This window comes from Cricetulus griseus (assembly GCF_003668045.3).
Source record: "Cricetulus griseus strain 17A/GY chromosome 1 unlocalized genomic scaffold, alternate assembly CriGri-PICRH-1.0 chr1_0, whole genome shotgun sequence".
Lineage (NCBI taxonomy): Eukaryota > Metazoa > Chordata > Mammalia > Rodentia > Cricetidae > Cricetulus > Cricetulus griseus.
The window spans coordinates 198,269,679-198,294,196 of record NW_023276806.1 but is presented as its reverse complement, the minus strand read 5'-3'; the positions used below and the strand labels follow the sequence as shown (position 1 = coordinate 198,294,196).

The window sequence follows — 24,518 nt, the reverse complement described above, 5'->3', positions numbered from 1 at the left end:
ACCAACAAATAACACCAAACACAACAACAAACCAGAAGCTGACTCAAGGAGTAGAACCTTCCAGAAAAACCACCCAGACTCCCAGACAATGTGGTGCTGACCCAAAAGTTGAATAGTGAAGAATGTTCCTGCATGAACAGGATGTTTGAAAGTTGAGGCCGGCTTATGGAATTGGGGGGGGGGGAGTTCAAATGGCAAACCCACGGTGAAGGTAGGAACGAAAGAAGAGGCGGTGACTCGGAGCCGGCGGGTGGGTGTATGCTAGGGCTGAAGAGAGACAGCGGCCCAGGGTGTGTTGACAGAGGCCTCTGGGTTCTGTAGCCTGCGGCTTGGTCGCCATAGGAAGCGGAGGACCCGGGGGCTCTCGTTCGCCTCGAAACGCCCCGGAATGTGGCTCCATCGACGCCTGTGCACGGCGGATCTCCCGCTGCGGGCGGGCGCGGACTGGGTGGGGACCGGGCGATGGGTGACTCGGGATCCCGAAGGAGCGTGATACAGGCGGCCGAGCTGTCTGTCTGCGCCAGGTCCTGGTCCTGGTCCTGGTCCTGGTCCTGGTCCTGGTCCTGGTCCTGGTCCTGGTCCTGGTCCTGGTCCTGGTCCTGGTCCTGGTCCTGCGGGCTCCTGGCGGTGGGCGGTGGCCGGATCGGTGCAGGGGACCCGGGGTGGTTGCGCGGGGCGGGCGGGGCGCTGCCCGAGCGGGGCGGGCACGATGCGGAAGTGCGGGGGCGGGCTTGGGGACCCGCGGGAGGCGCCGCTCCGCAAGGGCTCGCTCAGACCGGCCGCAGTGCCGGGCCGGCCCGGGGCTCCTGGCTCCCCGCGGGCGCGCCGCAGACAGGTAGGTCCGGGCGCCGTGGGCTGCGCTGGGTCCCGCGCAGGGAGGGCGGTGGGCACCGTCCCGGGCCACTGGCGAGCCGCTGCGTGTCCCCACGGCGGCCTGCGCCCCCGGGGACACCTGCCAGGAGGGCCGGCGGGTCGCGATCCGGGTCCCGCGGTCCCGCTCGCTCCCCCGCCGCGGTGGACGCTCATCGCGGGCAGCGCCCCGCCGACGCCAACGTCACCCGGCCAGCTCGGAGCGCCGGCTCCGGCCGCCGTGGTCCCCCGGGCGCCGGGAAAGCCCGATAGGCCAGGGGCGAGCGCGCATCCCCCTGTGCCGCCGCCTCGCTAGGGCGCACAGCCCGTCCGTCCTTCACACCTCGCCTTTTCGAATAAGAGGTTGAGGTTCCAACCTGTCGCCCCTCCCAAGGATCTTAGAGCCCAGGACGGGGATTTGGGGAAACAGGGTTTGTGGGGAGACGGTGTCAAATAGTGGCGCCGCCCCTTGACTCGTAGCTCCGAAAGGCCGCCGATTGTCCTAGCAGCCAAGAAGAATCGGCGACGCAATTCTTGGTCTGGTCCCCAAACTTAAGAAGGAAACACCTAGGAGTCTGAAAGTGGAGGGGAAGTGTTCGCCGTGGGCTGGCATCAGACCCCGGTGCAGGTGTCTCCTGGACCCCTCGAGGGCCCAGAGCCGGTACCGAGGAGCCGGCGTGGAAGGGGCGCTTTCCTGGCCTCCTGGAGGCGCAGCAGAGCGGGGCGTCCCCAGCCAGGGCAGCGGTGCGGGAACCCTGCGGCGACTTCAGGGGCTGACCCAGGGGCTGAGCCCGGCGTTCTGCCCCGGGTGGAGCCTGCAGGGATGGTCACGAGGGCCCCGCCTGGCCTCGACACCAGCGTGGGGATAAGTGAACAGGACCAGAAGGGACGTGGGCTGGGCTCTCGGAAAAGCTGGGGTCCCTCCAGGGAGGACCTGGTGGCACAGTCTCCGTCCCTACTCCTTAAGCTCCTGGTTCAGGACTGGGAACAAGGTAGGAAAGCGCCCCTTTTAACTAAAAGAGCTGCTTCGGGGCTTTCCCTGGCACTCTGGCCTTCCCCCAAGCTGCCCCTGGGAGGAAGCTGAGAGAGGGTTCTTCCTGCCGCACCTGCTGCCCCAGAATCTCAGCCTGTCTGCACTCCGAAGGGGCAGGGCCCGGGGTGTGTCGCTCACCTGGAGAGGGCGGGACTTAGGCCCATGCGTGATGCCGGTAACCTTGAACTGAGTGTGGGGCTTAGAACCAGACAATCCGAGAGACAGCAGAGAGACAGCAGGGGTTTGAAGTTCTGCCTCTGTTCCGTTACGGCAGTACCTTCCCACCGGCCCTCGGGAGCTCACAGTGATCCGACTGCCCAGGAGGCCGGCCTCTCCTGGGACTTCAGCCCCCTGGGGATGAGCTGTGGGAACTCTCCATCCCAGCTGGGATTCAAGAGCTGCTGCTTCTCAGGATGCTTTGAGGGACGCTCCCTCGAGTTTTCAGCGATCTATGCCCATTTTGACATTTCTGTGGAAGACGGTTGGGGGCTCTGTTGGTTTCTCCTTCACAGGGCTGATAGCCACAGATCTCAGTCTGGGTGTTGCATCCATCTTACTGTAAGCAAGCCTCCAGACCCAGGAGAAGGCAGCCATGTTTAGACGCTGGAATTGAGAACTGATAGACCTAGGATCAGACTCGCATCTAAGCCTTCTCTTGGGGAGAAGGGAGTTTTTTTGGGTTGGATGTTGAACTTGGTCCTGCTCAGGGGAAGGCTCCTGTGGACCTAGCTGGTGGCCTCATCTGTGGCTAAGTGAATACACTCTCCCTTGGCTCTGGTGGCCTGGTTTGCTGAGGGGATCTTTTCTCTATCTCCCCATGCCATGCTTCAGGGATTGCTACTTCATAACACTGAGGCCACAGTAATAATTTCAAAAAGCTTTCTCTGAATTAAACATCAGGCCGGGACAGAAAGCTGCCCTTGATCTCTGGCTCCTTGATCCCTGAAGCACAGAGCAGGGGAGTGAGCCCTTCTGGTCTCCCTATTCATACTATCCTTGGCCGGCTATAGGCTGGACTGTGTGTGTGTGTGTGTGTGTGTGTGTGTGTGTGTGTGTGTGTGTGTGTGTGTGTTTTGGGGGGGATCTTCAGGGTAACTTGCCTATCTGGTATTTACTTTCCCATGGTCAGAACTGCAGGCTGCTCCCTCCATTCTAGCTTTTTGAGATCTATAAATAAAGACAGAGGTGATTGTTAGTAGGCTTGAGAGACAGAATGATCTAGAGGATGGGGGGGGGTTGCAGAGACTCTCACACGAGTGTTCTCTATGCCCCTCCCTCCATCAGCCCACAAGTCAGCCCCATGAGTCAGATTTCTGAGTTGTCCCATTAGGGCCACTTTCATTTCCCTTAGGTCAGGGTGGGGGCTGGTGTAGAAAGAGGAACTAAGCCTCTGTCTTCTTAAGCTTGGGGGCAGGGCTGGGAGCCTTTCCTCCCTCCCTGTCCAAAGCTGCCATTACTATTCATGGGTCAATGACAGCTGAGCTGTGCTCTGCCCTCAAGCCTGTAGAGCAACACTCTGCTAACCTGGACGTGGCATGTAGCAGCCACAACCCAAAAGATAGTGGGTTGCAGGGGAAACCGAGGCTCCATACTGCAAAATCCAAGCAAACCTGCCTGTTTTGTCCCTTAGCTTGCTGAGTGTTTCCTCTCTAAGCAACCGGTGGCATAGTGGCCTCCCTCTTTTCTGCCTCTGACCCTTGGTACAAGACCAAGGGCGTGGACAAGAGAACATCCCAGGAGTGAAGGACAAGATGGAAAGCTAGACTGCTGTGTGTTTCCAGTTGTGGCTGGAGGAGAGTGAGGCGGCAGAGGGGGGCACTGGGGTTTCCTATGTCCTGTGGACCTAACCCTAGTGAAACAGACTGTGACCTGCCCAGGGGCTTGCCTTCAGTGGGCAGCTGCTAGGCCTTGGCCTGCTCTTCCTGCCACCATGTGTGTGACACAGGTCTGTAAACAACTAGAGCAGTATTTCTCAACCTGTGGGTTGTGACACCTTTGGGGATCAAATGACCCTTTCACAGGGGGTCACATATCAGATATTTACACTATGATTCATAACAGTAGCAAAATTACAGTTGTGAAGTAGCAATGAAAATAATTTTATGGTTGGGGTCACCACGCATAAGGAACTGTGTTAAAGGGTCACAGCATTAGGAAGGTTGAGAACCACTGCTCTAGAGGCTTCTAAGCACTGAATGAACATGAGAACAGGAGCAGGAACCGAAAGCTAGGGCACTGATGGCTTCAGAGTGGTGCCATCTAAGCTGGGTGCCCAGTGTCATTTGAGTGGGCTAATGGGACTTCTATAAATAGGTCTGGGGGAAGAAAGCATCATCCCTGAGAGAAACTGAGGAGGAATGCCAGTGCTGCGGATGATCTTAGCCAAAAGGTCAAAAAGTGACGGAAGTGCTCTGCAAGCTGGATATGAACGCATCCCTACCCCATTCGCACAGTCTGCTTCTGTCTAAAGCTGAGCTAGAATTCTAGTTTGGAGGATTTGTTGGGATGGGGAAGGACAGTTCCAGGGAAAGACTGAGCAGGAACAGGGGGGATAAGGCAGGAGGGATAGCCACCCCAGAGAAGTGCCTGTTGCCCCGTTGGCCCCCTCCATGCAAGGGAGCCAGCTTTGACTGTGTTGGGACAACTGGGACATTTCTCCAGGAAGGCAGCAGCTGGGTACTTACTGATCGCACCTCAAAAAATGGATGGTCTGTTGAAGGAAAGGGCCCACAGCACCCTCGAGCACAGAAGCCCCCCTTTCCCTAGCAGAGATCACAGGTTCGGTGAGTCTGTGACAGGAAAGCTGAGGGGCTGGAAAGCAGGCTTGGCCTCAGCCGCCTAAACGGACGGGAGAGAGATGTGACTCCTCCACCCAGGGCACGGAGGTCTCACTGTGAATCTGCTGAGCTCAGCTTGCTTTCTCCTGCAGAGCCCTCTGCCATGAACCAGCCGGCCCCGGGGGTTCCCCCACCACCCCGCCGTGTGAGGCTGAAGCCCTGGTTGGTGGCCCAGGTGAACAGCTGCCGGTTCCCAGGGCTTCAGTGGGTCAACGGGGAAAGGAAACTCTTCTATATCCCCTGGCGCCATGCCACAAGGCATGGTCCCAGTCAGGATGGAGACAACACCATCTTCAAGGTAAGACTTGGATAAGGTGCTGTCAAGACCTCTGGGGCAGCGGAGAGAGATGCACAGTCATCTCCTGGAGGCTGTCCACTCTGCCAGCTACAGTGTTCAGGGGGCCACATACCTAGACTTGGACACAGGATCGCCTCTTATAAGCTGTAGCCTTGAGCAAAGTGGGGATGGAAGGTCTCTGGGAGGCCTTCCTGTAACACCTTGTAATGCTCCTTGCTCTTGATGTTACACAGGAGTACACATTTAGCATATGTGTGTACTAAATGAAGCCAGTAACTCAGCTTTTAGACACCAAATCTTTTAGTTTTGGTCTGGGTTTTGAGTCAGGGTCTCACTATATAATGTCCAGCTAGCCAGACTCTGTCGTTGTCAAGGCTGGCTTTGAACTTGTCATCCTCCTGCCTCAGCTTCCCAATTGCTGAGATTATAAGCATGTACCACCATGTCCAACAATCTCTAATCCTAATGGTGGACAGGCCTTACCACAATAGTTTTACAATAGAATATATAATTATAATGTCTTACGGTTTCTCCTGTATGGGTGTGTTTTATTTGAGATAGGGTCTCCCCATGTAGTCTTGGTTGACCTGGAACTCACTAAGTAGATTAGACTGGCTCTAAACTTGTGACAATCCTACCTCTGCTTCTAGTGTCTTCGGATTACAAGCATGCACTACCATGCCTAGCTGAGTTTCCAAAGAAATCTTTATGCTAGGGATCAAGGCCAGCCTTGTTCATGCTTATGCACACTTTTTATCTCTAGGGATAGCCCCAGCCCATGCTTTGTTTATTTATTATATTTCTTGAAATATTCTTTTTTTTTTTTTTGGTTTTTTGAGACAGGGTTTCTCTGTGTAGCTTTGGAGACTATCCTGGCACTCGCTCTGTAGACCAGGCTGGCCTCGAACTCACAGAGATCTGCCTGCCTCTGCCTCCTGAGTGCTGGGATTAAAGGCGTGCGCCACTAACGCCCAGCCTTCTTGAAATATTCTTACATAGCCCAGGCTGGCCTCAAACTTGATATGTGGCTGATTCTCACAGTAAACTTCTGATCCTTCTGCCCTCATCTCTGAAGTGCTTGGATGACAGATGTACACCAAGACATCCAGTCCACACATAGGCTTTACTGTTTTCTTATTTATTTACTTATTTATAGGGAGTGTACAGGTACCATAGCATGTGTGTGGAGGTCAGAGGACAATTTGCAAGAGTTGGTTCTAGAGCCCGGTGGTGGTGGTGGCGCACACCTTTAATCCCAGTGCTCAGGAGGCAGAGGCAGGCAGAGCTCTGTGAGTTCAGGGCTAGCACGGTCTACAGAGCAAGTTCCAGGATAGCTTCCAAAGCTTCAGAGAAACCCTGTCTTGACACCACCCCCCCCCGCCCCCCCCAAAAATAAGAAAAGAAAAAGAAAAAAAAAAGAGTTGGTTTTTTCCTTCCACAGTATGAGGTCCAGGGATCAAACTCAGGCTGTCAGACCCTACATAGTGGCAAGTGCCTTTATGTATAGAGCCGTTTTGCTGGCCCACACATACTGATTTGCAACTTGTATCTCTCCATCCAGCATCAGGGTTAGCTTTCCTTCCCAACACACATCGGCATCATTTTTTGTGACTATTGTGTAGCCACCAGAAGGATTCGGTATAACTTACCTACTCTCAGTTTTTGGACACTTCAGACTGTGCTTCTTTGTTAGGGAAAACTGATTGCTCCTAACTTCTACCCTTTTTTCAATGGTCTGTACTCCAGAGTTAACAATTGTTAGACCAAAGAGGTGCTGATTCTAAAAATTTTGAAATCATATTTTTTAGCTTTTTAAAATTTTTTTTATTAGTTCAAATTAGGAACAAGCTTGTTTCACATATGAATCCCTTCTCCCTCTCCCTCCCCATTTTTTAAGCTTTTATACTTGGATTCTTCCACACAATTTGTGTGGCTATTCCTATATTCTATATAATTCTATCAAAAGTAAGTTGTTAAAGAGCAGAAACACTTGTAATCCCGATATCACCAGATTGCCATGCAAAATAATGAGATCAGTTGGAGGTTGAGGGTCAGTGGTAATGAGATGTTCTCAGCAAGTGTGAGGCTCCATGTTCCATCCTTAATACAATGACGACAACAGCAGCAGCTGGGCCTCTAATACCAGCACTTGGGAAACAGAGACAGGGGTATCAAGAGCTCAAGGTCAGCCTCAGCTATTTAGTAAGCTTGCAATTAGCCTGGGCTACGTGAGGCCCTGTCTCAAAAGAACAAGAATAATCATTGAAGCATACCTACCAGAGGCACAGTTCAGAGTACTTTAAAGGCTTTTACTCCTGAGTCTTCCCAGCTACTGTCAAGGAGGGTCCAAGGCAGAGGCAGCTTAATTTGGCCTGCCTGGCAGCAAACCCAGCCTGGCTCCAAGTCACAAGCTTTTTTTTTTTTTTTTTTTTTAAGATTTTATTTATTTATTATGTATACAACATTCTGCTTCCATGTATATCTGCACACCAGAAGAGGGAACCAGATCTCATAATGGATGGTTGTGAGCCACCATGTGGTTGCTGGGAATTGAACTCAGGACCTCTGGAGGAGCAGTCAGTGCTCTTAACCTCTGAGCCATCTCTCCAGCCCTAAGTCACAAGCTTTCATCTACCATATTTTCTTGCGTTCTTTTGAGATTGTACCTGTTGATCCTCCTAGCAACAGCGTGTAGCACACAGAATTCACTGAGCTTGTTTGAACTCTGAGGGCTGGACAAGGCTTGGTCACATCCACCTGATACAATGTCTTAGCAAGGCTTAGCCTGGTGGCCAAAATTCTCAGCAGTGACCTGTAGGACAAGAGACTTGCTGGGGCCTCAGTGACAGGCGTAGCTCCCTATAATCTGCAGTCCTCTTTTCCTTCCGTAGGCCTGGGCTAAAGAGACAGGGAAGTACACTGAGGGGGTGGACGAGGCTGACCCAGCCAAGTGGAAGGCCAACCTGCGCTGCGCCCTTAACAAAAGCCGTGACTTCCGTCTGATCTATGATGGCCCTCGAGACATGCCACCACAGCCCTACAAGATCTATGAGGTCTGCTCCAATGGCCCTGCTCCCACAGGTATGATGCTTGACCCTGTGTGACCATCTGGAAAGCTGTGATCTCTGAGTGCAAGACAGCCTAAGGGCCTTCCAGCCATGTGCTTCAGGGTGGGGGCTGTGTAGGTCAAAATTCCAGGGCTCTTAGCAGTATCTGGGAGTGGGGCAAGGGCTCTGGGTGCTGCTTCCTACCCACTGTCCTTCTTCTGGGCTCTTGGCTTCAGGGGAGGCCTTTCTCTACTGCTTCTTGATGCTGGGCCCTTTGGCTCAACCACACTTGGGCAGCTTTGTGAACCATGGAACCCCAAGAGATTGGGGCAACTTCTTCGGCTGTTCAGATGGAGCCACAGCCTGGTCTGTCTCTTGTTTTGTCACTAACTCCCTGTCTTGCTGTCTCCCTCACAATACAGAGTCCCAGCCCACTGATGATTACACTCCTGGAGAAGAGGAGGAGGAAGAGGAGGAGGAGGTGTGTGGGGCTGTGTGGTGGGAAGAAGGGCCGTACTCACTAAACTCCTGCACTAAACTGACGGGGCTGGTCCTGGTGGGGTCTGCTGCCCTACACCCCCGCCCCGCCCGCCCCCAGGACTGAGGATTGAGCAGTCCTTTCCTTTGGAGCCCACCCTCCTCTCTAACTCTTCTTTGGGTTGTCCTTTGATTCTGAAGGAGAACAGAGTGCCGTCTTGTCCCTCCTAGGTAGGGCTTTGCTGTTACAGTGTCACATGTTTTTATTGGCCTCCACAACAGTTAGGCTTGTGGGTAGTACTGCCTACAGAATGCACATTTGGCAATGGGGACACCTACAGCTTTCATGACCTGCTGAGGATGGCAAGTCTGGGACCAGCAGTGGGGTCTGGTCTCCAGTGGACCGAAGCTGGGGTATTGCCTTGTTTGTCCAGCATGGTTTCCTCAGCATCACACCAATTTAATAACCTGTCCTGCCTTCCCTCCTCCTTTGCCTGTGTCTTCCCTTCAGCTCCAGAGAATGTTGCCAGGCCTGAGCATCACAGGTGGGGCTGCAAGGTGGTGTGTTTCGGGGTGGTGGTGTCTTGTATAAAAAGTGGCAGGCATCTTAGGTACTTGGGAGGGCACTGGGGGAGGCGAGTCTTAGTCAGGCCTGGGAGAGATTTTGGGAGGTGAACACTAACAGCTGTGTTCACCACAACCTCTGCAGAACCCGTGCTACCCGGGCCTCCCATAGCACCCTACTCCTTACCCAAAGAAGGCGTCAAGTGGTCACCTGCTCTCCAGTCATCCGTAGGGCTGGGTCCCCCTGCCCCAGACCCAAATATCCTGGCCCATCCCTCTGGAAATCCTGCTGGCTTCGGGCAGATTCTCCCTGAGGACCTGGAACCTGGACCACTGGCTTCCAGCCAGCCCCCTATAGAACAACTCTTGCCTGACCTGCTGATCAGCCCCCACATGCTGCCTTGTAAGAACTCTGGTGGGCTGGGTAGGTTGGCAGGGCAGAGCAGTAAGTGGGAATGGGACTGGGTTGACAAGAAAAGTTTTTAGGCCAGTCTTCCTGGGTCAGGGATAAACTGGGGAGGCTGGTGAGGTTGGGCTCACAGCCTGGGCAACTTGATGCTCTGTTCCACAGTGACTGACCTGGAGATCAAGTTCCAGTACCGCGGTCGTCCACCCCGTGCCCTCACCATCAGCAACCCACAAGGCTGTAGGCTCTTCTATAGCCAGCTAGAAGCCACCCAGGAGCAAGTGGAACTCTTTGGCCCTGTGAGTCTGGAGCAAGTGCGCTTCCCTAGCCCAGAGGACATCCCCAGCGAGAAGCAGCGTTTCTATACAAACCAGCTGCTAGATGTCCTGGATCGTGGGCTCATCCTTCAGCTGCAGGGTCAGGACCTGTATGCCATCCGTCTGTGCCAGTGTAAGGTGTTCTGGAGTGGGCCCTGTGCCTTAGCCCAGGGCTCACACCCCAACCCCATCCAGCGGGAAGTCAAGACAAAGCTCTTCAGCCTAGAGCAGTTTCTCAACGGTGAGGTCCATCCCATGCTCCTCCTGCTGTCCCTCACTCGGGATAGGATTCTCACCTCTAACTAGAGGCCTTAATCTTGATGCAGAACTCATCCTGTTCCAGAAGGGTCAGACCAACATCCCGCCACCTTTCGAGATCTTCTTCTGCTTTGGAGAAGAATGGCCTGACCTCAAACCCCGAGAGAAGAAGCTTATTACTGTACAGGTGTGCACCTAGCCAACTCTGCTGCAGCTTGGATATCAGGAGACATGGGGCTGGACCCTTGGCCCAGGGTTGAGGAGGGGCCAACTGGGCCATGAGGACTTGGTTGCTAGGGCCAAAGGAGACAGTCCACCATCTGCCTCTGGATGTCTTCATGACCAGCTAGATTAAACAGCAATGCCACAGTTCTCCATGCCCTGTCTTTCCTTTGCTCCCCAGGTGGTACCGGTTGCAGCCCGCTTGCTGCTGGAGATGTTCTCAGGGGAGCTTTCCTGGTCAGCAGACAGCATCCGGCTGCAGATCTCAAACCCAGATCTCAAAGACCACATGGTGGAGCAGTTCAAGGAGCTCCATCACATCTGGCAGTCCCAGCAGCGGTTGCAGCCCATGGTCCAGGCCCCTCCTATGGCAGGCCTTGGTGCTGGCCAAGGGCCCTGGCCCATGCACCCAGTTGGCATGCAATAACAAGGCTACAGATAGTTGCTGGCCTGGGCTTCCTGGGGCAACTGTGGAGATTGGCATGGCAATGTAGTGGTCCCAGCAGGCCTGGCTGGCTGCAGGGTTCTACCTCTGAGTCTCTTGAAAGAAGAGTCGGCCCAAAAAGGACATAGAAGAGGTCACGTTCTCCCTAAAATTCATTTTGAGCACTGTCTTGCAGGGATTTCTCTAATGTTTGGCTCTGAAGAAATGTAGCCAGCAGCTCTAGTGGGAGGGAGGGAGTATCACTAGTCTGGGGCCTAGATACACAGGTCCAATTACCCCAGGGTAGCCAACTTTTATGGTTGCCCCAATTCCTCTAGCAAAAAAGTGCCAAGGAGTGTTGGTGGGGCTTCTGCAGGGAACAGGCCTGATTCGGGGGTTCCCTAGTTTGAGATTTCTCATCTCCCTTCTGACAAGGATGTCACTAGACACTTGGGGCTGACAGCTGCCCTCCTTCAGAGTCTAAGAAGCTGGGGTACAAAGTAGAATCTAATATATTTTTGGATTAATAAATGTTAAAAACAGATTTGCCCATTTCTTGACTGTTTCCAGGGCCAACAGCTCTTCTGTGCTTGCAGACTGTCCAGCTGTCGACTGGCTTTGTCTCAGTACCTGCTCTCCAAAGGGTAGGGGAGACCCTGCTCACTGGGCCTTCACACTTACCTGGCTGGCTCTGCTTCAAGGAGGAAGCAGACTGAGGCAGATGTGGAATTCTGAATGTGTTGTCTAACAACTGCCCACACCTTCCCTGAAGAGAGTGAGAGAATAACTGGATTCTAGCCACACTTCAGACCATCAAAATCTAGGATGCTTTTTTCTTTTTGAGAACAGGAAGTAAAGGTTCCATGTTCAAGCCTGACCTGAGCTTGGTATCTAGAAACCACAGACAGGTGGGAGGAGGAGAGAACAGACTTTAAAACATTGGCCTCTGACCTCCACATGGTCATAGTGGCCCCCACACCATACACACACACACACAATAAACAGTTGAAGAAAATAAGCTCAGCTATAGGATATGTGCTTTCCATGGGAGGCCTGGAGTGCCATTTCCAGCACTAATAAGAAACAGTTAAATCAATAAGAAAACAACCAGGTTTGGAACGTATGTATATTCCTAGCACTTGAGGAGGACAAGGCACGATAAGAAGGTCAAGGCCATTCTGAGGCCAGTGAGACCCTGTCTCACGAAAGAAATCTTTACGGCCCCCCCCCACTTCCCACTTATAGTTAACTCTTTCCTACCCTTTAGGTTTCAGGACTACATCCAAGATATTTTATTTGGTTTTTAGATTTTCACCTCCTAGCTCTGTGAGGTTTTTGGTTAATCAGCAGTGCCTTGAAGGGCCTGACACCAAGGGCGGGCAGGCGGGGCCTGCCTTTTAAAACTCTGCTCCAGATACCTATTAGGTTGCCCCAGGCTGAATACAGAGGTGGATTAGGGATTAGCCAGAATCATTTCGAAGCAGTGAGGTAGTGAATGGAAATAAAAACACAGACTGGTAAAATTTTAAAAATTGGTTTTTATTTTTTTCTGTCTTTTTTCTCTTTTTTTCTTTTTTTTGGTGCTGTTGATTTATTCTTGAGATGGCTACACCACAGGACAGAACAGTGTCCTTGTAATCTAATGGCAATGCAAGACCACACTCCCTCATTAAGATCTGTTCTGGGTTTCCCACTCGGCCTCATGTCCCAAGAAGTTAATTCATTTTCACACTTTTTAACAAAATACAGTCGTCCTGTAAATACATTTCCTCCATACCTTCTTTTTTTGTTTCTTTTCCCCCTCCTATGTCTGCAGATGAATAATTCACTAAGAAAAAGAAAGATTTAATACACATTTGTATCCTCTCCACCCACCCCACTTTTGGTTTTTCTCCCCAAGGCTGATGACAACTCATGTGAATTGCAGTGGACTTAGCAACTCAATAGGGTCAGGGTTGGGCTCCGCATGAATAGCAACTTTGGCCCTGGCGAGTTCCATCATCCCTGACCATGACATAAAGCAGACCAGGCTCCTTGTCTGGTCATCTCTAAAGGTGGGACAGCTGGGGTGTGCAAGTGTTCCTTCTATTCACCCATGTTTAAAGGAAGGAGAACAGAGATGACCCGACTCTTTAATTCCAATTGTAGCTATATTCCTCATCTGAATTCCCACATTCCCCTTAGTAATGTGCCCGTCTCACAGAAAGTTCTCACTGGCATGTTTCTGTGTGTGCACTGCATGCTGGTGTGTGTCTATCATGTGTGTGCGTCATCTGCTACCAGGTGAATGTTACAGTTCTGGTTTCATCTCAGCTTGCCTTTTTTTTTTTTTTTTCTTCTTTTTAAAATTTCCTTAAATTATTTTTCCTTTTAGAAAGAAGTTCACCAGGAAACTAGTTCCCCTCCCACCACGCCGGACAGGCTGCAGCCATCTTTAAAAACCGCGCTGTTTCTCCCTCACACCCCAAACAGGGGCTCCTCAGGATGCCTCAGGAGATTGGCAGCAGTGAAGGCCCCTCTGCCACACGGAGGTTTCTGATTGTGGGACACAGTCTGGGTTGTTTTCTTCCTGTCTTCTAATAAAAAAAGACATTCCTGACAAAAGAGAGGAGACAGTAGATAGCTGGGCACCAGAAGACAGATGAAAGCCAGCCTGAGGCAGCGCTGTGTTTTCTCAGGCACTTAACTGTGGACTCTGCTACCGAACCCTCGTTAACAAGCAAGCAAAACCAAAGTTTGGCTTTCCCCAGCTTGCAATTAATTTCAAGGCAACATCAACTTCCCTAAAACACTGCCTGCAGCATGTCTCCAGTGCTGAGCTACAGACACTAAGGATGATGTAAAGGCTGGGAGCAAGCCAACAGAATCGAGCCTTTCATGCTAAACCACCAGAAAAGCTCTACTTTAGTCTGTTAAATATTGGGTTTTCATGTAACATTTAGTTTTGAAGGAGGGTTTTGTTTACTAACAATGATTTAAACTCTAGGGAAAGCGCACTGAACAGATGTGTCATCTATTACAGTAAGAACTTCAACACACAGGAATGGTACCCGACACTTAGTAAGGTCTTGATGAACAGGAGAGGTGAACATCTACAAGCTACCTTTTGAGGTCTATCAATGCTAGCTCTCAGACATATGCAAACTCCGACAACCTCAGATGATGTTAGTACTCATTAAAGAACCAACCTTTAGCATAATTTTGGGTGTGATAAGACACCACTGAACACCACTTAATAGTGCATTTATACAGAAACAACCAGTCAGTACCACAGATTGAGAATATTGCCTACTGGGTGGGACAATAAATGCTCCTTACAATGTGAAAGGGCAGGCTTAGAGAATTGCCTTTCTTTACTTAGGCAATAAACTGCAAGCAAATTTTACCACTTAGCCACCCCTTTCCTTAGCTGAGTGTCTGGCTTTGCTTCAGAATCAGAAGGGACACACACAGAGAAAGTTGACCGTCAGGAGACAGCTAGAGAGACTGCTGCTTTCCTACACCTCCCTGGCATTTCAATCATACAAACAGGAAGAATAAACTGCTCACACATTAATTCTGGCACGTCTATCTTAGAAGACTGGTGCCAGGAATTATGCTCTCCCTTGTTCTCAGCAAAGTAGCAGAGGTTAAAAAGTACTGACTTCTCAGGCTAAAAGAAGCTATGAGGGAAGAAAATTTTCTGGTGTATTTTTTTTAAAGGATTTATTTATTTATTATGTATACAATATTCTGCTTCCGTGTATATCTGCACACCAGAAGAGGGTACCAGATCTCATAATGGATGGTTGTGAGCCACCATGTGGTTGCTGGGAATTGAACTCAGGATCTCTAGAAGAGCAGAGATCCTGAGCCATCTCTCTGAGAGATGAGCCATCTCTCCAGCCCTTTTCTGGTGTATTCTACAGCAATTACCGTCTATGGAGTAGAAAATGGTATCCAGATATACTGATGATGTGTCTGCCCTGCCCCAAGACAATCAGGGTCCTGAATTATCGCAGATGCTGAGATAGCTGAACTATCTTCCTTCCTTGATTTGAGCTATGAGCCTTAAAGAGCCCCATTCTAAGCCTCCCCAGCAGCCCAGAAAGAACTAGAAGCATATACAACTCACCTGGATGACAGGCACAGTGCAGGAGTGTGAGCTTGAGCTATCGAAACAACCTGGTGAAGTCTCGCAAGGCCCAGCAAACTTGCTTACATTCCTCAGCACTAGAAGAGAAAAAAAAAGGGGGGGGGGGGAGGTGAGGTGGTGTTTGAGGAATCAGTGCGATGCTTACTCTGTAATGTACACTGAAGAGGGTTCCAACTCTGCCAGAAGTGACTCCCATCGACTCATGACTGAGATCTTCCCAGAACTCAGGGTAAAAATGAACTTCCATAAATGAAGATAATTATAAGCTTGGTGGTTCTCTAGGAATGGACTTTGGAGACAAACTGTTTAGGGCTAATTCCTGGCTCTTGGGTTCTTGGGGAGGAGACACCAACCTTTGCCTTAGTCTCCTCATCTATTATCTACTTCATGTTACTCACTGGATCAAATCCATTCATATAAATAAAACATTTATGACAAAGGAGCAGTGAGCAAAACCTGTCTCAATAAATGTAAGTTTTTATGACAAAGCTTGAAGTTCCTGACACAAGTACAAGGAACCCAGAGCCCTCAAAAGAAGATGGCCCCCAGGTTCCCACAGGTGTGGAGCATTTTAACTCTGAGCTGTGCTCCCCGTTCTCATTCAAAGACAGATTGTGTTTACAAGGCCTTGTCTGACAACCAAATGCTGAGATGCCCTAGTGCCTTTTTTTTCTTTTTCTTTTTTTTTGAGACAGGGTTTCTCTGTGGCTTTGAGGGCTAGCTCTTGTAGACCAGGCTGGTTTCGAACTCAGAGATCCGCCTGCCTCTGCCTCCCGAGTGCTGGGATAAAAGGTGTGTGCCACCACTGCCCAGCAATTCTTCTGCATTCTTGTCTACAGCTTTTGCTAACTGACCCTGGGGCTAAGCTAGCACCAGAAAGGAAGCACTTCCTAACACACTCTCCTGAAGCCATCTCCTGACTAAGAAACTCAGGCACAGGGATACAGCCTAGAACTCAAGTAGACTTGTCATTCTGTGGTAACTGTTAAGAGCTAGCAACAGAAAAAATATCAAATGCCTATCTACATATTCTCTCACCAAGTATAAAGGTCCAAAATAATGACAAAAAAACTTTAAGCCAGACTCTAGGAGTTGACAACAAAGTATTTTGGAAATGTAGTTTTTCTGCACCATAAACATGTAATGAATCAACAATACCCTCTATCTGGCATAGTGGGGCACTGAATCCAGGGCCTTGTGCAGGCTATCCAAGCATGCTATCACTAAGCTATATCCCTAGCACTTCTGCTGATTTAACAAGTCTTACTAACATTACATTTTTTGGTCTATTTACAAATAAACAACATATGCTAAAGAGGCAGCTAAGTACAAGCTCATATCATTCGTGTTCTTTATGTCAGGAGGGAGGGGAAGTAGCTGCTGTGTGATGTATTATTACAAACCACAGCACCCAAAAAGTGCTGGAGACTCAAGATTCTTTTATCATCCCAATGTCCTGTATGTTTGAAATTTTACCCATTTTCAGTTGAGATCTTTTAATTCAACCTAGATGGAGGAATACCTCTATCTCTAGCCTCCTTTTTGAGAGTGAGAAAAAGAGCACTGAAACTGAAGTGCTGAGCATGCTGGTGCATTCCCTTAGTCCCACACCTGTGAGGCAGAGACAGGAGGATGTCTGTGAGTTCCAGGATATTCTGGTCTACACAGAAAGTCCTAGGCCAGCCATGGCGACATAGGAAGACCGTGTCTCAAAAAACCAAAGCAGGGGCTGGAGAGATGGCTCAGTGGTTAAGAGCGCTGACTGCTCTTCCAGAGGTCCTGAGTTCAATTCCCAGCAAGTGGCTCACAACCACCTTGAATGAGATATGGAAGACTGTACACATAATAAGTAAACAAAATCTTAAAAAGCAATCAAACAAGCAATAAACCAAAGCAAATCAACCAACCAAACCCCAAATAAATAAACAAAAACAAATAAGGTTCAAATACATGAGAACTGTGGTGAATGGGCAAAGTAAGTGTGGTGATTTGAATAAGACTGGCCCCCACAGGCTCATATACTTCAATGCTTAGTTACCAGTGGGTAGAACTGTTTGAAAGGATTAGAAGGATTAGGAGGCATGGCTTTGTTGGAGGAAGTGTGTCACTGGGGTTTCAAAAGCCTATGTCAGGCCCAGGTTCTCTCTCCCTGCTGCCTGTGCATTAGGCTGCCATGCCTGCCTCTGCACTGCCATGCTCCCCGTGGCAGTCTGAATAACAATGTCCATATATGCACACATATTTGGATGCTTAGTCACAGGGAGTGGCACTACTTAAAAGGATGAGAAGGATTAAGAGGTGTGGGCTTATTGGAGAAGGGTCACAGGGGGTGGGTGGGGTAGGGGGGTGGGCTTCGAGGCCCACCTGCCTCTGCCTCCTGAGTGCTGGGATTAAAGGTGTGCACCACTACTGTCTGGCTATTCTTGTGATATTTTGGAGAAGAACACGTCTGTTTTTTTTTTTTTTTGTCCTTGTCCAAAAATGTCTGCCTGAGGCTAAATTGAGGAGTTTTAGATTAACAGCATCATCAGAGTACACTTCAAGACAGTCTAGTAAGTGACTCTGTCATGTGGGAATTATTGGTCACTCTTATGCAAGGAAAAATATAAAATGTATGGTTTGAGGAGAAAAGGAACACCAGAAAATGTAATGGAGGTAAGTCCAGTGCTCAAGGAGATAAAAGGTTTAAGAAAAGCTTGATGCTAAATGGAATAAAGAGAATGGTGACCCCAGGGCAAGACGCCACCCAGGTAAGCGTCCAACTTGAGAAATGAGTTAAAGAAAAGCTTAATCAATAAAGGAAACCACTAATAGAAAGCTGATAGAAATGCATTCTAATCAGGGAGCCAAGTTCCTGCTCTAGAAAGCAGCAGAACTTGGCAGCTTCAGCCACGTGGTTCTGGCTTTAGAGTTAAGGATACAAGAAAGGAGTTGTGGAATCTCTCTTCTTGGTGGAAGAAAGACACTGAAGCCAGGTGTATGCCAGGAGTGTCCCTGCAGGGAGGCCCAAAGAGATCATTATAAGAACTGTAAAGTGAAGCCTGGATTGTGCTGGAGACCCCAACATGTTGGAGATGCCAAAGTAGTGCAATACCTACTGAGGAAAGCCGCTGACAGGGTGAGGAATCAGCCCAAGAGAGAGAAGTGTGTTGCAGTCAAACAAACAAAGCTAAAAGGAGTTGGAGATCTGCAGAATGCCTTGATATGAGACATGGAGATCTAGAATTTGGAATTTGCCCAGCTGTGTTTGGCCTCACTTTGGTCTAGTATTTCTTCACTATGCTCCCTTTCCTCCCTCTTGGAATATTAATGTATACTCTGTGCCACTGTATGTTGGAAGTATATGACCTGCTTTTTCATTTTAATTCTATAGAGAGTTACAGTTAAGGACTGCCATGAGTCTCAGAAGAAACATTGGCCTTGTAAGTAGGTCTTTAGACTGTGAAAGACTGTGGGGACTTTGAAATTAGACGGAATGTATTTTTGCATTATAATATGGCTACAGACCCATGAGGATCCAATACAATAATGGACCAGCCCCCTGAAACTGTAAGCAAGCCCACAATTAAATAGTTTCTTTTACTATGAGTTGCTGTGGTCACGATGTCTCTTCATAGCAATAGAACAATGACTAAGACAGTAAGGATGACATAGGTCTCCAATCAGCTCCACTTCTGTCCCCAATTCTATCAGGGACTAAGCTAGGTAGCAAGAGCCCCAGCTAACTTTGACCTTAAATGACCTTGGTGGATAAGCCCACAAGAAAGGGCCAAAAAGCTCAGTGAAAAGATAAAAACCAAAACACTGCCCTTAAAAAGCTCCTTAAATGTTAACACTACTTTCTTACCTCAGTTCTTAGGGCATTGACTAGTTTCTGGTCTCTGATTGTATTTTCCCAACTCCTATTACTTTTCTAGATTCCATTTTCTATATTCTAGTCCCACAATCCCAAGTCTTCTCCCAAATATGTTTGTGGCCACTATTTCTCAAGCCTCATAATCCTAGGCGATGTGCTGAGAAATTTTGTCTGGTGTCAGTGCAACACCCATCTGGTCTCTAATTCCAGTGTCAGCACTTCCCATGGTCAGCACTGTTTTTTTACAGTGCCTTGCATGGCAGTCACACCAAGCTGGAGAAGTGGGAAATAATGGCAGGGTTTCTTTTAGTCATGATCAATTTGAGATAGTGATGGCTTATCATGTTTTTAGAAAAAAAATGTATTCTTGGTTGAGAAAGCTCAGCTTTCTTCAACTTGACCAACTAAGAAAGCTGGGAAATTAATTACCAACACCATTTCAAAAGCAGGCTGGGACTTGCTACAATGAAGCTGAACCAGTTCACCCTCCCTGTTAGGATGGCAAACAAAACGGCATGTTGAGGCAAGAGTTAGAGGACCTTAAAACCAAAAGGGAGACTGAGTCATACATAAGTTCAAGGGCAACGTACACTAGAGAATTACTAAGAGAAGGTGAGCAATCTCAACCCCCTTTGTAGCTCAATACTCTACACCTCACCAACCCCCCACAACAGATACATCACAATGAGACACAGACTGCTCTGGGAGCTGCAGAAATTGTTCAACAATGAAGGTCAAGGCTACTTGGTTCAGTTGCCTTCTCACTGAGCAAGGATCAAAGGTATGGTTATCCACAATATTGCTTTATTAGAGTCCTTGCTCCTTCCTTGAATTAGAATGATGTCTGCGACTTATTCTATCTGTCATATATTAGCCCCATCAAGAGCATATGGGCCTGTAGAGACATATTCCAGAATGTGTGGGTGGCTGCTGTAAAGTTGGCAAGAGGCATGCCCCAGCTAGTTTTGCAAATAGGCAATGACATTCTGGCAGTTTCTTTTCCAAACAAAAAGGAGTTAAACTTCACGGATCACCTATTATATGTGGGAGCTTCAGAATTCCATTTGGCATTTCTTGATAACATTATTGCGTAGAATTAACCTTATTTGAAGATGAATTAACTGAAATTAAAATAACAGCCTAATGACAAAAATTCAAACCAACAGTCTCTGGAGGATTTCCCCTAGGTTTCCATTTGCTTCAAGGAAATTGAGCCAATAGATCCTGGTTTCTATTAATCAGCAAGATGGAGCAGAGAAAAAGAAGCAGCAGGAAGCAACTTTCTCCTGAGATCTTATGCATGTGAAATATCACCCCTACTATAAAGTCACAATGAAAGGAGGTCAAATAATTTCCTAAGGTCACCCTAGTCTATTTATGTTTACCTGGTACAGGGGATTTCTCACTTTGGAGAAATACACCACAAAGGCCAGTTACCAGCCATACATATCAGTTGATACAAAATATCAGTTAGTTCTAGGGTATAACCTTTAGCCACTTAGTAACCTACAAATAACAGCCCTCTCTCAAACTTTTAGCTAAGACAAAATCTCACATTATACTACAGGGTGACCTACAACTAACTACATAGCCCAAGTTGGTCTTGAACTTACAATGATCCCCCTGCCTCAGCACCCCCCACCCCTGAGTAGTTTAGGTTGGCCCTGACCTCCCAGTTGGGCATGATGATGGTACATGCTTTTAATAGCACAGGCAGAGGCAGGTGGAGCTCCAAGTTCTAGGACAGCTAGAGCTACACAGAGAAATCCTGCTCCAAAAACAAAACAAGATTTATTTTTAATATTGTGTGTGTGTGTGTGTGTGTGTGTGTGTGTGTGTGTGTGTGTGTCCAGAGGCCAGAAGAGGGTGCTGGATCCCTTGGGGCTAGAATTATAGGTAGAGCTGCACAACCTGAGTGTTGGAGACTGAACTTGGGTCCTCTACAAGAGCAGCGAGCATTCTTAACTACTGAGCATTTTCTTTAGCCCCTAAATTTATCTTTATTTATTTGTAGGTGTGTGTGGCTAGAGGATAACTTGCCTAGAGTTGGTTCTCTCTTTCTATCATGTAGGTCCCAGGGACTGAAATCAGGTTGCTGGGCCCAGACGCAAGCCATTGTCGTCGTTTTTTTTTGAGCGAGGGCTCGCTATGTAGCCCTGGCTGGCCTCAAACTCAGAGATCCACCTGTTTCTGATTTGTGAATGCTGGGATTAAAGGTTTGTGTCATCATACTGGGTTCACAAATCCATGTTGTAGGAGCTATGTGTAACAATAGAATTCATGTTTATAGCAATGTTATTTATACCAGCATATAAATAAAATGGGGTATATGCATTCACAATGATTGCAATGTTGACTATCAACTTGACAGGTACTAGAATCACCTGAGACAAATCTCTGGACATGTGTGTGAAGGAGTTACTAAACTGGGTTAACTCAAGTGGGAAAGCCCACTCTAAATGTGGCTTAATACAAAAGGGAAAAACAGCTAAATACCAGTATTCATCTCTTTCTGCTTCCTGACTGCAAATAAAATATATCCAGCCTCGGGCTGGAGAGATAGCTCAGCAGTTAAGAGCACTGACTGTTCTTCCAGAGGTCCTGAGTTCAATTCCCAGCAACCACATGGTGGTTGGATATATATATATATATATCCAGCCTCCTAAGCTCCTGCACTTCCCTCCAGAGGACCTAGGCTTTGAACCTGTTCTAGAATAGCAGCAATGCTCTTAAACACTGAGCCTTTGAAGTGCACATGTACTCTTAACTTGTCTGTCTGTCTGTCTGTCTGTCTGTCTCTGCTTCCTGGTCACCATAAGACTAGCAACTTGGGGCTGGAGAGATGGCTCAGAGATTAAGAGCATTGGCTGCTCTTCCAGAGGACCTAGGTTCAATTCCCAGCAACCACATGATGGCTCACAACTGTCTGTAACTCCAGTTCTAGGGGTTCTGATACCTTCACACCAATGCACATAAAATAAAGTTAAATAAATTTTTAAAAAATTTTAAAAAAAGGACTAACAACTTTGTTCCTTTATGTCCTTCCAACATGATGTTCCTTTCTTATCAAGGCCAAAAATAAAATAAAGTAAAATTAAGGCATGTGTCACTATGCCTGACTTGTACAATTTTTCATCTAACACACGTACTTCTTTTTTAGAGACTATTTACTAATGCAGACATACAATGAATTATTTAATCATTCTCTGTTGAGGGATAATTATCTTATTTCCAGGTTGTTTTTAGCCAAACTCTAAAGGCTTTACCTATCAGTTACAAAATGCTTTTTTATTTTATTTTTTTATGTGCACTGTTATTTTGCTTGCATGTATGTCTGTGTTAGGGTGTCAGATATCCTGGAACTGGAGTTACAGTTGTGAGCTGCCATGTGAGTGCTGGGAACTGAACCAAATACATACAACATGGAGACGCTGCCACCACTGACTGGTGGAATACAAATCCAAGCATTTTTTTTTCCTACATAACCTTTCCTAAGGCCCTACCCTGCATCACTCACCTGGTGACTTGCTTGTGGAAGTCTGTAAGTTGTTTGTGTGTCACTGTGACAGCTCCCACAGTCGTCTCCTTTGGCAAACCTTTCAAGGAATTCTCTAGCCACCGACAGAAAGTCTGTATAGAGAAATTGGAAAAGAGCTTTTTAGGTGGTAAGATTACTTCCCCAGCACCCTACAGATACTAACCAACCCCTACTATCTTAGGCCTTCAAACACTCTGGGATGATCAACTCTGCAAAAGCAGGTCTAGCTTCTCTTTAGAGGGTCAGAGGTCAGCCATCTCTTCTAGATGAGACTCTTGGTCTGTTCCTACCATTAACATATTTATTCCAAAAAATTACTGGATGCCAGAAAACTCTTGAGCAGGTTCAAGCAATTCAACCAGAAAGACCAAGGAGAACGGAAGTGCTGCTAGCGTGCTTCTGCAGCCTAACTGTGATAAAACAAGAAGCTTAGAAGATCAAATCCAATGAGGAAGAAATGGAGGGACACTTATGGATGTTACAGACAAGCGAGGTACAATTGGAAACATTGATAATGACTGTCCCGGGTGTTGGTGGCGCACGCCTTTAATCCCAGCACTCGGGAGGCAGAGGCCAGCCTGGTCTCCAGAGCGAGTGCTAGGACAGCCAACAAAGCTACACAGAGAAACCCTGTCTCGAAAAAAACAAAAGAAAAAACAAAAAAACAACAAAAAAAAAGAAAGATAATGACTGTCCCACAACGGCTTAAATTTTTAAAAATGTTATTGTATGTGTATGTATGGGTGAGTACATGTCTGTATACCATATAGCACAGTGCCCATGGAGGCCAGAAGAAGGTGTTAGATCTCCTAGAACCGGAATTGCAGATGGTTGTGAGGTACCATGTGGGGTGGTAGGAATCACACCCAGGTCCTCTAGAAAAACAGCCAGTGTTCTTAACTGCAGAGCCATCCCTTTAGCCCACAATGTGTGGCTTAAATAGCAAGGCCAAGCCAGGTATGGAGACACATGCCTTTAATCCCAGCACTTGAGAGATGGATGCAGGAGGACTGAGAATTTCTGGCCAGCCTGGTTTACATACGGAATTCCAGACTAGTTTAGGCTATATAGTCAGCAATCACAGCACTTGGGAGGCAGAGGCAAGCAGATATCTGTGAGTCTGATCTACAGGACAGCCAAGGCTATTACATGGAGAAACCCTGCTCCCCCAACTGAACAAATAAACAAATAAAGCGGCACACAGACACAGATACAGTGATACCTTGTTTTACACGCTAACAAATAAAGCTTGCCTGAAAATAAGAGTTAACCATAGAGGTCTGGAGGTCTACACAGACAGGAAGTGAGATGGCTGGGCAGAGAGAAGTGATAATGCAGGCAGGAGCAGACAGGAGCTCAGTCTCTTTTCGGCTAGGAAGCTGAGTAGGTAAGGTGGCCATGGTTTTGCTCCTTCATCTCTCTGATCTCTCAGCATTTCCCCTGTATCTGACTGTGGGCTTTCATTATTAACACCTAATAGAACTTGTACATACACCTCTCTGTACACTCACTCACACTGTCTCTTTTTTCTAGACTAAACATAAACCCTTGGCTGACTGAAATTCACATAACTAGGCTCATCTCAAACATCTGGTAATCCTCCTGTCTCTAGCTCCCAAGTACTAAGATTAGATGGGATTACAGTGTGTGCCGTTATGTACCTGTATTTTTAAAGTAATGGAACAGATAGACAAATAAGGAATTTGGAATCCAACAAATGGTATCCATGGTCTAAATGGACTCCTACTCTAGCTATCTATACACTAAATCTGAGTTGCTTAAACCATGCACTTTAAAAGTTCCTTTAAACAATTATTACATGGGTAGTGATCAAACAAAAACAATTCTTCATTAGCACACACGCACGAACCCACCCTTTTTATACTTGTACTGCTATTCTTGGGAAAAGAGTCATGGATATGTGATTTCTCAGTCAGGTGATACAGAAACCATGTCAAAAAGAGTACACATAATATGAATCAAGCATCAAGATTTTAAAGTCATCCTTCCAAGAAACTGTATTCATTCAGTTTCCTTGTAATATCTGCCTCTGAACAAATGCACTAAACAAATACCAATGGGAACTATAGTACCATTATGTATTTTATTATTTATTTAGTTATTGGGTCTGGAAGACAGTTCATTTTAGGTTCTACTGTGTACTTCCCTAAATGGCTTATATATCAACATTAAAAATTAGAAACCATATTTTCCAAAATCATTTACAAGCTATTATGTCACTATACTCAAAGTTCTG

At 47.8% G+C, this 24,518-nt stretch overlaps 2 protein-coding genes across 3 annotated transcripts in view; one reads left to right on the top strand and one right to left on the bottom strand.

Moving 5' to 3' along the window:
• The first annotated feature begins 2,044 nt into the window (after positions 1-2,044).
• Irf5 (interferon regulatory factor 5) lies at positions 2,045-11,142 on the top strand. The gene is made up of 10 exons (XM_035451391.1): positions 2,045-2,057; positions 2,157-2,363; positions 4,812-5,017; positions 7,909-8,098; positions 8,487-8,545; positions 9,053-9,086; positions 9,251-9,508; positions 9,677-10,069; positions 10,155-10,273; positions 10,490-11,142. The coding sequence occupies exons 1-10, from the start codon at positions 2,045-2,047 to the stop codon at positions 10,733-10,735; spliced, it is 1,725 nt and encodes a 574-aa protein (XP_035307282.1). The 3' UTR covers positions 10,736-11,142.
• Positions 11,143-12,250: 1,108 nt separating this feature from the next.
• The window catches only part of Tnpo3 (transportin 3), a 70,015-nt gene continuing 57,747 nt past the window's right edge, over positions 12,251-24,518 (bottom strand). For both annotated transcript variants that reach the window (XM_027391363.2, XM_027391364.2), the window contains 3 exons: positions 22,241-22,353; positions 14,847-14,944; positions 12,251-13,327 (listed from right to left, as the gene is read on the bottom strand). In XM_027391363.2, the coding sequence (XP_027247164.1) occupies positions 14,884-14,944; positions 22,241-22,353 (174 nt within the window). In that variant the 3' untranslated portion in view covers positions 12,251-13,327; positions 14,847-14,883. The remainder of the gene's footprint in view (positions 13,328-14,846; positions 14,945-22,240; positions 22,354-24,518) is intronic.